The sequence below is a fragment of the Doryrhamphus excisus genome, chromosome 2 (assembly GCF_030265055.1).
Source record: "Doryrhamphus excisus isolate RoL2022-K1 chromosome 2, RoL_Dexc_1.0, whole genome shotgun sequence".
Lineage (NCBI taxonomy): Eukaryota > Metazoa > Chordata > Actinopteri > Syngnathiformes > Syngnathidae > Doryrhamphus > Doryrhamphus excisus.
The window spans coordinates 13,776,945-13,790,187 of record NC_080467.1 but is presented as its reverse complement, the minus strand read 5'-3'; the positions used below and the strand labels follow the sequence as shown (position 1 = coordinate 13,790,187).

Here is a 13,243-nt window from a genome sequence, read left to right as displayed (position 1 = left end):
TACTCAACATTGTTGTGTTTTGTTTGCTCAAAGTTACCGTCGTTATTATTATTACGTGTTTGTTGATTTAAAAAAAAAAGCCCGTATTGACAAAGAGAAATTGGATGTGTACATAACATTCTGAGCTCATCAAATCAGATTTTATAGGGCAGCGTCTCACATATTTTCTCAAAAGGTTCTTGTCAGCCTTGCCAGACGGTAAAGAGATGCATTAATTTTAAGTGTGGATGTAGTTTGTCATTAAATATGTTCATTCATTCATTCATTCATTCATTTTCGACTGCTTATCCTCACGAGGGTTGCTGGGGTGCTGGAGCCTATCCCAGCTGTCTTCAGGCGAGAGGCGGGGTACACCCTGGATTGGTCGCCAGCCAATCACAGGGCACATACGTATAGACAAACAACCATTCACACTCATATTCGTACCTACAGACAATTTGGAGTCACCAATTAACCTAGCATGTTTTTGGAATGTGGGAGGAAACCGGAGTCCCCGGAGAAGACCCACGCTTTCACGGGGAGAACATGCAAACTCCACACAGATATGGCAGAGGGTGGAATTGAACTCGGGTCTCCTAGCAGTGTGACCCGCGCACTAACCACATTAAATATGTATCACATACAATCCCAATATTCTACTTATTTTTATAGATGGGTTGTTATTTGTAAAAGTCAATGTAGTTCAGACTATAATGTAAATTAAATGTAACAATTATTCACAGGTTTTAAATTGGCTGTTCTGTTCTGTGTATTCGGGTCAGGCAACTTGGGTTCAAGTCAGACTCACTTCGCAATTTTGATCATTTTGGACTTGAATTGACAGCACCATCAGAGACTTGCAACTTGACTTGAACATTGATGTCAATGATTAGGAAGCTGACACAGACTTGATGACTTGAAAATACTTGACATTTTCAGTGAACGTGTTGAGTAAAAGGTGTCCCCATTCAAAGCATTCAACTAACATGATTGTTATCATGTGATGACAACATAGTTTCCCTTTCTATTTGGGTTATGGAATGCGTGTATTTACGTCCAGTCATAACAATCATGTGGATTACATTCCTGTGCACTCACTAAATCCTAATTGCTGTGTCATCACTCTTTTTCCGTGACGACGTCATATCACACTGGTCTTATTTTACTTGTCTTGCTTTACTTTACTCACCATTTTACCTGTCTTCTTTTGACTTGAGATTTGACTTGAACTTGTACGTCTTTACTTGAGACTTGACTTGATTAAAGACTTGAGCTAACTTAACTTGCAAAACACTGACTTTAGTAATGCATGTGATGGCAGAGGACGATCGTAGTGATTGCAATTGGATTTCCACAGTTCCTCTACTTATCTGTGTAGCAGGACTCGTGTGCATATTTTGCAAACAGAACATCAATAATGACCCACTTAACTTTCCAGTTAATATCACAGCCACTCCATTAACCCATCCTATTCATGTCAGGCTCATGTGTCTTATTTCCCCCCAATATACAACATTATATCATAAATCAAGTAAACACCAAAGATTTTTCATATTCATTTATTATTCATTTTCTCATCACTATACCTCAATAATGTACCACAATATACCTTTCACTTTCAACTAACAATATCAAAACATACATAGAATAGAAGATCCTTGGAAAGATTTTAGTAGACTCGTGTCTCGCACACACACGCACAAGATCCCAATGTAGCCGTTGCAAAGCACATTATGCAATACTCCGTTTTATGACAGCAAGCCCACTGCTCTGAGATTTGATCCACTTTTGCCAGAAAGGCGAACAAAATAACTTTTTTTTGTCAAAACGTAGATAATTTCAGGAGTTTGGAATGAATTGAACTTTTATATTAGTTGTTTTTCCAACTTTTATTACATGTACATGTAACAACATGTAGGGATGAAAATGCATTCCTGATAGGAGTCGGCTTAACTCTTTTTTTCCTTGCAAAATTAATAGGATCGGAGGCTTTCATTTGTTTGGGGGATTTTGTTTCTAAAATATAAGCAAGGTTTGATTTTTGTATTCCACCATCATCCAGAAATGTATTTATTGTCTCAGCAGAAGGTGTTATGCAGCCCGAGATTACAGGAAAAGGGTTGCTTGAGCCGGGGCAGTGTGATTAGCTGATGTTGTGACTCATCCCCTGATAACACAGCTTGACAATGTTGCTTATTTATTGCTAGTTGAGATCCACCATCTCCATGGCGATGATGTCTTTCCTTAACAGACAAGTGGTTTCCCCCAACAAGTGGACATGTGGGTGAGACCATGTATCGTCTATTAGGGCAGAGCTGAGGGGAAACACATTGCTGTTGGTTGGGTCCGGATGCTGGTTCAGTCATACAGTATGTCAACAGTACTTAAGTAATAAACTGATCCGTTCTGATGTGTCCTGAGAGGGTTCAGGTTGGCTGTAGCTGACTGTCATCAGTTTAATCTGTGGGTATTGTGTAATAGACAGGTGTGTCTAATGATTACATTATTTTGCCTCACACATGTTTTACATTCTTAACTTCTTCATAGCCCAGATCGCACCTCCCTTCAGTAACCATTCAGTCACTGGTAGTATGCAAATTAGCCAATACGCAGTATGTACATGTATTGGAGAATTATCTGTTTTTGTTATGTTAGTTGGTCATGAAGGGCTGAACAATACTATATGTGTTTTACATACTGGCAAGAAAGCCATTGCCGAGCAGCTAAAAAAAAACAAAAAAAGTGAAGTGAATAAGGATGGACATTGTGTCGTTTAATGCCTAGAAGTGATAGAACTGCATGTACTGTAGAGTGGTTTAGTGTGTCGGGCAGCAGAGTAGTGGAATTATGCGAGAATGAGGCAGTGAGACAGGGAGAGCGCTTAGAGATTGAGGGTGTAATCCCTTTGCCATCTGTTGATCTCTCTCTCGCTCTCTTTTTCTCTCTTTCTCTCACTTCTCCACCTCCCACTGATCACATCCAGCAAGCAGGACAAAGCGGAAGTGCACTGCTGTCGGCAGCATTCAGGGAGTCTGGTGTCACTTCCTGTTGTACTTGTCCTGCAAAAACAGCCAAATGTAATGTGGCTTTCCTGGTATTTGGGAAGAGCTTCCTGAAACATTTTTTGACAAGATCCCACAATGCCTTTTGGGCACTAGGAGTTGAAAATGGAGTTGATCATTTTGCTGGCCTCAATACGTATATCGCCATGTGCAGGCGAATGGAAAGACACAGATCATTAAGTACATTTGTCAATATTATGCAGAATTTTGAGTAGGACTAAATATGTGTTGTCATATGTGTCACTGTTTTTTCATGTAGTTTAAGGCACAAATTGGTGTTTATAATGCAGTTTATGACATTTATTATCAGGATGAAATGGTTGACCGATAAGCTAATAGTTCATCCATGTGGTACCAGTATCAGCGGATCTTGCTCATGGATTTGTCAGTATAACTGGAGCATCCCTGGGTTATTGCCTTCAGGGCTGTGTACAACTGACGTCTAACGTCATGCAAATGAGGACCATTGTGCCATGTCATGTGTGACTGAGAGGAAGAACTGTGGTGGAACACTTTTCTCTCTCTACCTTTCCACAGCTCATTTTCCTCTTCACTCAGAGAAACTGACAAAACAGGAAATAGGGGTCACAGATTTGCACATTAAAAAAATTGAACCCTCCTCCCCTCTTTTTTGTTATCTTAAGGACTTATTAATCATACATCAAGATATCAACCAATTGTTTATTTAGGTTGGTATGATTGGGAATAGGTATGGACCAGTAACAATATCAGAGTTACTGTAGAGTTACAGTGTGACAGCGTTACAGCTCTAAAGTGCGTTATTTTGAAATATCTTTATTGAAAAGCCATATAACAGAACACAATGAAAGTGGAATATACAGTATGTATTTAAAATAAATACATGCTTTTCTAGGCGGCACGGCGGTCGAGTGGCTAGCACGCAGACCTCACAGCTAGGAGACCAGGGTTCAATTCCACCCTTAGCCATCTCTGTGTGGAGTTTGCATGTTCTCCCCGTGCATGCGTGGGTTTTCTCCGGGTACTCCGGTTTCCTCTCACATTCCAAAAACATGCTAGGTGCAAAATGTCCATAGGTGTGAGTGTGAATGGTTGTTTGTCTATATGTGCCCTGTGATTGGCTGGCGACCAGTCCAGGGTGTACCCCGCCTCTCGCTCGAAGACAGCTGGGATAGGCTCCAGCATCCCCCGCAACCCTCGTGAGGAAAAAGCAGTAGAAAATGAATGAAGATACTTTTCTACAAATGTCAGTTTCCAGGTGATGTGATTGTTGGTGGCAACTGAGATGTTAAGTGTTTTTTGCTTATTGTTCAGTGGAAAGTAAGTTTATACCACAATCACATCTACACATTCGGTGACCCAACCGACAACAGTGGCTGTACCTGTGCCACTTAATGATAATGAGGCAGTAAAAACCAGTGCTATCTAAGGCAGACTTTTGGAAACAGAGCACACTCCCATGGTTTCAACACATCGAAGACCAGTTCCGACTGCGAGGAATAATACAGGGCATGACAGAGTATTTCCATATAGCGGCAGCGCTGGACCTCCACTTTCTCTCATCTCACAGAGACGTTCTAACAGAACATTCATACCTTGAAATCAGTAACCGGCCCATACCTATTTGGGACCTGAAACAGGCTTATATTTCCCCTTCATGGTATCTGGGTCAGTTCTGTACATAGAGAAAGTGTGACATCACGGCATACCAGTGCAACAATGTATAATTGGCCAATTAGTGAAACGGATATAATCAACACAACACGGTGGAATGTCTTAACAGTACCTTTAGCCAAGAAATGTGACTTTGAATCCTCCCGTTGTCAGGACACATTTTGTGTTTTATTTTTTAAATCCGTTCATTGTAACATGGAAGAACCACTGCACTGTAATTGTACATGAAAGTGGGGCAGTTGTACCACTTTGTTGAAAAGACGCACAAGAAATAGAAGTCGTCACAGTTAGTGTGCTCTGAGACAGCTGGAAAATGTTAGATGGAAATATGTAAGTGACGTTTGTGGCCTCATCATCCCATTTTGGCCCATCTGCCATCTAAGGCTGCAGAGGTTTAGTAGGTTGAACACAGTCATAGCAATCACTATTAATCCCCTCTAAAGCACATCACAATCCCACAAACATTGTTGTATGGCTGCATCCAGTGTATGAAGACTAAATGTCTTACCGCTTTTAAGCATGTATTTTTTATTATTGTTGTATTGTTTCTTTTCAAATTATCTCCTTCAGCGTCATTGTTTGTTTAATGTGCTGTTTTTAGTTGTCTTTGTTTACCAGCTGCTGGTTTTGTGACAGAACTGCTCAAACCAATCTTATAATAATCATACATATATGTATATATGCGAGTGTTTGTGTGTGTACACAGACATATATAGTGTGTGAACTGCACTTTTTGAGGAATTTTGCCCATCATTCACAATCCTTATGTGAAACATGAACACATAATTATTTCCCTTTTCTGTGCAGTATAACACGAGAAAATGAGTTAATTTGAGATAGCTTACAATGCTGTCATTGGGATACACCTATTTAGACTATGAAAACAAGTTTCTGTAGTTTTTAAATAATCAAAATAGGGCTAGATACTGATACTGATAATTTGATATATATTTCAATGTAGTTACACTTGAGATGTCCTGCTACTGAAGTTGACGTCATGAGCCTGGTTTGTGTGTGCACGTGACATTGTTTTTTGTGTAATATTCATGTCATGAGTCATGGCTGCATTTGTTTACGTCAATGAAATGGCAAAGCTTCAATAATAAGCTCCTAATGCTATTAAATTTTTTATGCCAAGATGTCCTGTTTTTACCAGTATTTGTCTTCAGATGGAATATTTCCATCCATATTATGCAGTAAAGTTGAATATGTTTTTAACCAAACTGTTCTATGTTGTTGTTTTTTTGCAGTAAAAAAAGCCAAGCTCCAGGGACCTGCAGGTGAGCACCTTTTTTACCTCTCCTCTTCTGCCTAAACACAAATTTTCCATGTTTACATTCAGCTGAAAGGCTCGTATGCTGCTTCCTGATTGAGATTAAATGTGCCACACATTGGGTGAATTACTCTTAGCTGGATTAACACTCGCTGGGAAGCTTTTAACACACTAACAGTTCCATGAAGTGCTGTAGTTTGAACAAATAATTAAAAAAAATAATCCACACATCAACGTTTTTGGTGAATAAAAAGTTTGAAACTGTTTCAACCTTGCATCTCCACAGCAAGGGCAGATGTACGTAAGTCCCTGTCTCTTTCCACAGTTGACAATACCACAGGCTTGAGTTCATGCTACTTAAATGAAAGATTGTATTGGGATCTGCATCACAGACTCGTCAAAACGAACAATTCACTTACTCAGCCAACAGGTTTAACTGACTCACGGGTGCTTGATTGAAACTCAATTTTTACTGACTCACAGGTTCTCAAATTCCCTTCCCATGCACAGATAGATAGATAGCAATTTTTCAACATGTTTAATGAAATATTCCACTATTGGTTACCGTCTATGATGTCATACACATACATTTGAAATCATCGTTCACAGCATATTTTTCTATTTTACTGTTTGTGTGCTAATTATTGTAAATATATTTTATCCTCCGTCAGAATGTGGCATTTAAGGTGGTAACTTTGTGTCCTTCCATGCAGAATGTGCAGTTGACTTAAGATTGTTGGCTGCTCAGTGCAAATCCTCATGCTCTCCACCTATGCAAATCCCTACAGTTTAACCTCATACCTATCTTTAAGCTTTGTGACGTGTCCGCCCAGAGCTGCCAACAGTGACGACAGAGTGTCACAGCAGCTGACTGCAGACTGTGACATTTTACCTCTGTGTTAAGGACAAGTTAATTATCCTGAAGTTCTCTGCTTTGTTTTATTGTGATCGTCTATTGTCTGATGTCTGCTCGGTTGTCATGATTAGTCTTTGTCAGCCTAAGCTGTTTTAGGACCACACCACGTGGAACACCTGGCCCAAAGCAAACATAGATAATTCACTTAATGATCTTGACTTTCATAGGTAAAATGCAAACATGAGTGACCTCACTGTCAGTAGCAATATTTGGCAAGTTTTAAACATATTTGGCAGAGTTTCAAACACCACCTTTGTATTCTACTCGAAGCTCACCATTGATACGAGCCTGGAGTTTGTTTCCCCACAGAGATATTATCATATCCTTGTTCGATGTGTGGGTGACACAGTGTCCGAGTAAATTGAACAAAATACAAACGCTAGTCATCAACATACACACAATAATGTCATCAACGCCCACCGTTATGCATTCACACACAGCATCAGCATTTGGGAACAACAACGAATGGGGACAATTCTAAGTTTATTTGTGGCAGCATCTGAGAAACTCGTAAGTAAATTTCACTTGTGTGTTGGAGCAGACAACTATGGTGCATTCAAGGAATGCTTGGAATAAATACTCTGCACAACATAATTAAACAAAATAACAAACATGACAAGGTGTTGTAAAAAAGTAATTTATGACCGCTTTCATTTTAATGTTAAAATCATCTGGGAAAAAAACACAAGAAACAATAGTAAAGCAATAGTAGCAAGAGTAAGCAACATTTCATCTACAGGTAATAGGTTCTGTTCGGTTCTATTAATTAATTGTTATTAGTCATTTTAATGATCATTTGGGCATAGGTAAAGCTAACTTGTGACCTTTTCCCCTAACATTGGACACGGAGCTTATCTGCATATTTGCATTGTGCTCTCACCACACCTCCAGTTAAGCCTTACTTTGGAACATTAAGACCTTGTCCACACAGAAACGTTTTCGGTAAATCCCCCCAATTTTTCTTTAACCATTTCAGCCTTGCCTCCATAGGCGGCCAAAAACATTTCTTACATTCTAAACAGTTTGTTTTTACAGACCAGATACCTGACAGTCCTGTTCAGAATGGTGACATGGACAAAATGATGGACCAAATGAACCTCATTGAACTGAAAAACTTTTGTTATGTGTATACCAGGGTTACATTTCTAGGGAATGGGTCGAACTTAAACCACAGATGTCATCAGTGTTGCCAACTTGGTGATTAATTCAATTATTTGGGGGGGGGGAATAACTACTAACTATACTATTACATTTTTTTAAACTAATTCTGCCATTGCTGATGTCTGTACTGTAACATCACTGGACACAGCATCTAATATCTGTCCAGTGAGATTACTTTCATGTCATCAATAATAAATTAATTCCACACACTCGACACAATTCTGTACGATCAATTAATGACTTTATTGTTAAAATAAAATCAACATTCTGCTCATGTAAACCAGAACTGGCCAATTGAGTTAACAAGTCTATGAGGTCATGCTCTGGCCATTCTCCATTGTGCCGGATCACGTTTTGCTACTTCCAACGAGGAGCAGCACCTGCCGCATAGACCCCCTATAGCTACTGACTAAGTGGCGCTTATCTAATCCATATATTCTCTTTCATTATCTAATCTCCTGTATTCATGGGAGCTCGTCCAAGTGTGGCACAAGGCATAGATTATCAAATTAGAGAAAGGTCCGAGCATCCCTCGGGCTCCTTTTTTTGTTTTTTGGCTACTGTCCCTTGAGACAATGATTGGGTCTGTGCTGTGTCACTTATAGTCCATGTAGACTGGATAGTGCTTTTAGACTCTGTCATCAGATTTCTGTTGGTGCTGTTTCTTTTGGTGTGCTTTTGTTTTGAGCTATATACAAAAACATCTCTGTTATGTTTCTCTGGTGTGTTTACTGAGCTGGCTGACGAGTGTTTTATATGTTTCTGTGGTAACCTGGAAAACCGTCCTTGTGGTGTGGCCCGGCCACAAAAGGACAGCTGACACCTTGCTTATTTTTCCCATAGTTTTCGTGTGTGTGTGCATGTCTTTAGCATTTTTAGTTAGAACACTGATAGACAACTACCGGCATTCAAAGTGCCATTTATTAGGCATAAATTATTTATAATGGTAAACAATTTACAGTACATGGCTCTGGAAGGTGCCCTGACTGTGGTTATTTAATCCTACCCACCCAGCACTGACAGCTGGTGAAGACATTTGTTGCTTGTCTTTATTAGTGCCAGAGTCTGACTGCAATCGCTGGGGTGTGAAAGTTTGTCTGTTCACCGTTGACAGTCGGTTTCCTCCCTCAATATCCAGAAGAGTCCCAGTAATGTTGATTTACTAGAAAAGGTCCAGCTGTCACACAGTATTGAGGCTTTGTCTGTGGATGCACCCTGTTTGCAGTGACTGCCTTGAACAAAGAAATGTAATTTACGTCACATGGTCACCTCTGACCTAACTACATTTTATTTTTTGGTCTTGATGATACAAGGGCTGACAGGGACCTTTTGTGGAGAAATAACAAGTCAGGAGTGGCAAGCATTTTTTTTTTTTTGTCCTGTCTAACCATTGGGGCAGATAATATTGTCGATGTAGATACTATGTGTGCTATGCATTTGTTATACACTCATAACATCCACACATTTATATTTAAGTCTATAGAACCTGGATTTAAGGTGCAGGACACTTGTTTTCCCAAATCTTGTGCTCTTGACTTGATCAGGATTACTATTGTATCAACACATCACACTGGTCAATCTGTCAGGATTTTATCAAGCTTTAAAATCATGTTTTCCAATAGGAAATACTGGAAATTGAATGAATCTGTTCCAGGGTCAAACTGTCTCCACATTGTTTGTACAGCACATATATTGTGAATAACATAACATTGTAACATAGCTAATTATCTGACATTAATTTTATCAGGGTTGATTGGGGTTGAACAAAGACTAATTTTGGGCGAGAGGCGAGCCACAATCTGAGTGAGTCACAGGGCTCATATAGACAAACAACCAGTCATGCTCACATTTACACCTGCACTCAGATTCAAACTCAGAACCACCTGGCTGTGAGGCAGATGGGCTAACCAAATGTTCCAGTCAACTGCTTGTCCATGAGATTTGCTCGTGATTATTTGAGAACCTTTAATATATGTGGTGATCCTGCTGTTGGTGTCATTAATCCATTTCAGAAGGACATTCCCATAAGAAACCATGACGTACGGCAAACCAAGTCTCTCTTTTATCTCTATTTTAGAGACTCCTATATACACATATATACCTATATGTGCAAATAATGTTATATGATTACTGAACAAGGTTTTATTATCTCTTACTTGTGTTGTATAGCACCAGTTATAATGTATTTGCAATTTATACCATTTAATCCACGTTTTAGACGTTTTAATTTTTCAGCTTTGGATCATACTACACACAATAAAGTGATTAAACATTCAGCGGTAATACAACAATAATAATAATAATACAATCGATCCATTTACAGGGGTATGGACTTTCACTGCTGACACTGACTGCACCAAAGCCCATAATTTCTACCCTTAAGTTACCATCCTGTGTGTTCTGATTGGTGCTCTAACCTTTTAACTCTGTGTTTTTCTTATTCTTGTTTCAGACAAATTCAATGCTTATGTGACACTGAAGGTACAGAATGTCAAAAGTACAACTATCACCGTGCGAGGGGGTCAGCCTTCCTGGGAACAGGATTTCATGTTGTAAGTAACTGAACAGGAAAAATGTTGGGGGATACACAAATTTTTTTTTCCTAAAATGCCCTATCATAGTATTGCTTAGGGCTTGAATACTATGTTTGAAACTCTTATTTGTATATGTAACTGAATTGGATCTGTTTGTTTCCTGCTTGTTATTCAGTAGTTTCATTTCCTCATCATACATCATGAAAGGTAGCCATGGTGATCAGAGTGTTTGTCTTTTGTGAGCACCTTCATTGCGCCTGTGTTTGTTTTTCCACACATTCATCCCTCTACCGTCCATTAAAGATATGTCCGCTTAACTTGATTCAGCAAAAATCATTCAGTTACTTTTTTTTTTCTTGGAAAATACCCTGAAAGACCTTGTACAGGTATATTAGCTGCCAAGTGATTAATAAATACAAGACCATGATTATTATCTGCAAACTGAATGTTTTTTTCTGCATGTAAAACTATAATGGTAAAGCTATAAAAATGTCCATGCAGCCATCCATTTTCTATGCTGTTTATTCTCACCAGTGTATGCTGGAGCCTACCACAGCTGACTTTGAGCGAGAGGCGAGGTAAAAACTGGACTGGTCGCAGGCCAATCACAGGACACATACAGTATAGACAACTCTAACTCTAAATGTTTTGGGAAAAATTGATTTGATTAGAGTCGGATCTTCAGGAATGGATTAATGATGCTAACCTTACTTAGTAATAAGGTTCAGGATAATTATATAACCTTCATTTCAAATGCTGCATGTAATATTTTTTTTCCAGTTCAGCAGCTTGAAGTGATGTATTACATAAGTGGATTAAGGGGCGGTTTTATTTGTATTTTAGTTTAAAGGGCCGCACAATACAGATGGCTTCAGATTGGCTTAGCAAATCAAAATGATGCCCTAAAAGGCCCAAATCTGCCAGTACAAATTAGCCTCCTTGAATGACTGATTTATTCTGCTATCTTGTTTGAGCACATGATACAGAAAGCCTTTATCTCTGCACCTGTACACCATGGTTACACTGCGCCCTCCCCCTGCTTTTTGTCAATTAGCTGTTCACTTTGATTATGCTCTTTTTGATTGTCGCAGAGATAGCGCTGAACTGCCACAAATGACAATATGCAAATGCCCGAGTCGTGCGGCTCCTTTCAAAATTAATGTCCAATTTTATTACCTCCGACAAGCTATTTTTGAGCCCTTTGAATAGCGTGTTGAATGACAAAACACGGCTGGAATGGATTATTGCCGCTTATACTGAACAAAAAGAGGGTCGCTCTTTTGTTTGTGGCAGTAGTTTGGCTGTTGTAATGGTTATCACAACATTAAACTCCATATTTATAGTGAGATTTTGAGAGATTTATAGTGTCCTTGACTATAAAATGGTCTTTTCTGACAGTGAGATCAACCGACTGGACCTCGGACTCATTGTTGAGGTGTGGAACAAGGGCCTCATCTGGGACACCATGGTGGGGACAGCCTGGATCCCTCTGAAGAGTATTCGACAATCAGAAGAGGTTAATATGAAGTATACACTCTCCACAATGTTACATATGCTTTCATAGTCTAATGAGATCCACTGAACCATATGAAGTGTTTCTGTTTTTATACCTTTCTCGGTCAGGATATAATGCAGGAATACATTATTGCAGACCTCTCTGACAGCGTCAACACTCAGAATTTGTGTTTTTGTTATGACATAACTTGTAATATACTGCAGTAATCACTTGTTTATTGTGGTTAATGTGGTTGCAGACCTGTGACTTTCTGAGGAGTAGGATTCCTGATTTATAAATGAAATATTTTTGTGGAAACTAACTTCAAATACGTTTTTTTTTTAATTATTATTATTAGAACCCTGTACACATGAAATAACACACCTATAGCCCGCTTTACACTCGTATTACCCAATATCGTAGACATACATTAATTGCTTTAAGTGTGTTCCAGTGCTTGGGGAGTGAGTGGTGGACAGGAAGTGACTTCAGACTTGAGTTTTATCCTGACATATTGTGTCTGTTGTGAGATAATTCAAACCTGCAAAAAAAAAAAGCCTGTTGTTACGGTGATCAAGTCTGGCCCTGATAACATTACTGACACGTAGTGACCAGTGTAGAATACTACATATCATCTCACCGTGAAGTGTCTTCTGAATGCCTTGTATGTAGTAGACCTGTCAAATTTAGCTGGTTCATAATTGTGCTACAAAATATTGTCGATATTCAATATTATCGCAACTTGCATCACTAGTGTACGGTGCACCTGGTTGAGACATTAGCTGGACACAGAAGTTGTTTGTATGTGTGAATGTTTTTGTAATGTAGCCAGCGACACTGTCTACTTTATGGGCACGCACCATTTTGCACTGTTTTGTTTATATTAGTCAACCAAATGCCTCAGCAATCGTTGACTCTTGGCTATGTCATGATTAATAATACAACCAAATTGTATGCCAACCTTAGATAAATGTCTGTCTAAATCCCCAAATTACAGGAAGGCTCAGGTGAATGGCTTATCCTCGATGCAGAGGTCCTGATGAAGGCGAATGAGATATACGGCACCAAGAACCCGACCCCTCATCGACTCTTGTTGGATACTCGCTTTGAGCTGCCATTTGGTGAGAAAATCTGTTTGGATGTCAACTGACTGCAAACCTTTACCAATAC

General features: G+C 39.2%; 1 protein-coding gene across 25 annotated transcripts in view; it reads left to right on the top strand.

Moving 5' to 3' along the window:
* The window catches only part of LOC131106493 (protein unc-13 homolog B-like), a 56,052-nt gene that overhangs the window by 385 nt on the left and 42,424 nt on the right, over positions 1-13,243 (top strand). For all 25 annotated transcript variants that reach the window (XM_058055800.1, XM_058055683.1, XM_058055750.1 and 22 more), the window contains exons 2-5: positions 5,945-5,974; positions 10,497-10,596; positions 11,977-12,094; positions 13,071-13,194. In XM_058055800.1, the coding sequence (XP_057911783.1) occupies positions 5,945-5,974; positions 10,497-10,596; positions 11,977-12,094; positions 13,071-13,194 (372 nt within the window). The remainder of the gene's footprint in view (positions 1-5,944; positions 5,975-10,496; positions 10,597-11,976; positions 12,095-13,070; positions 13,195-13,243) is intronic.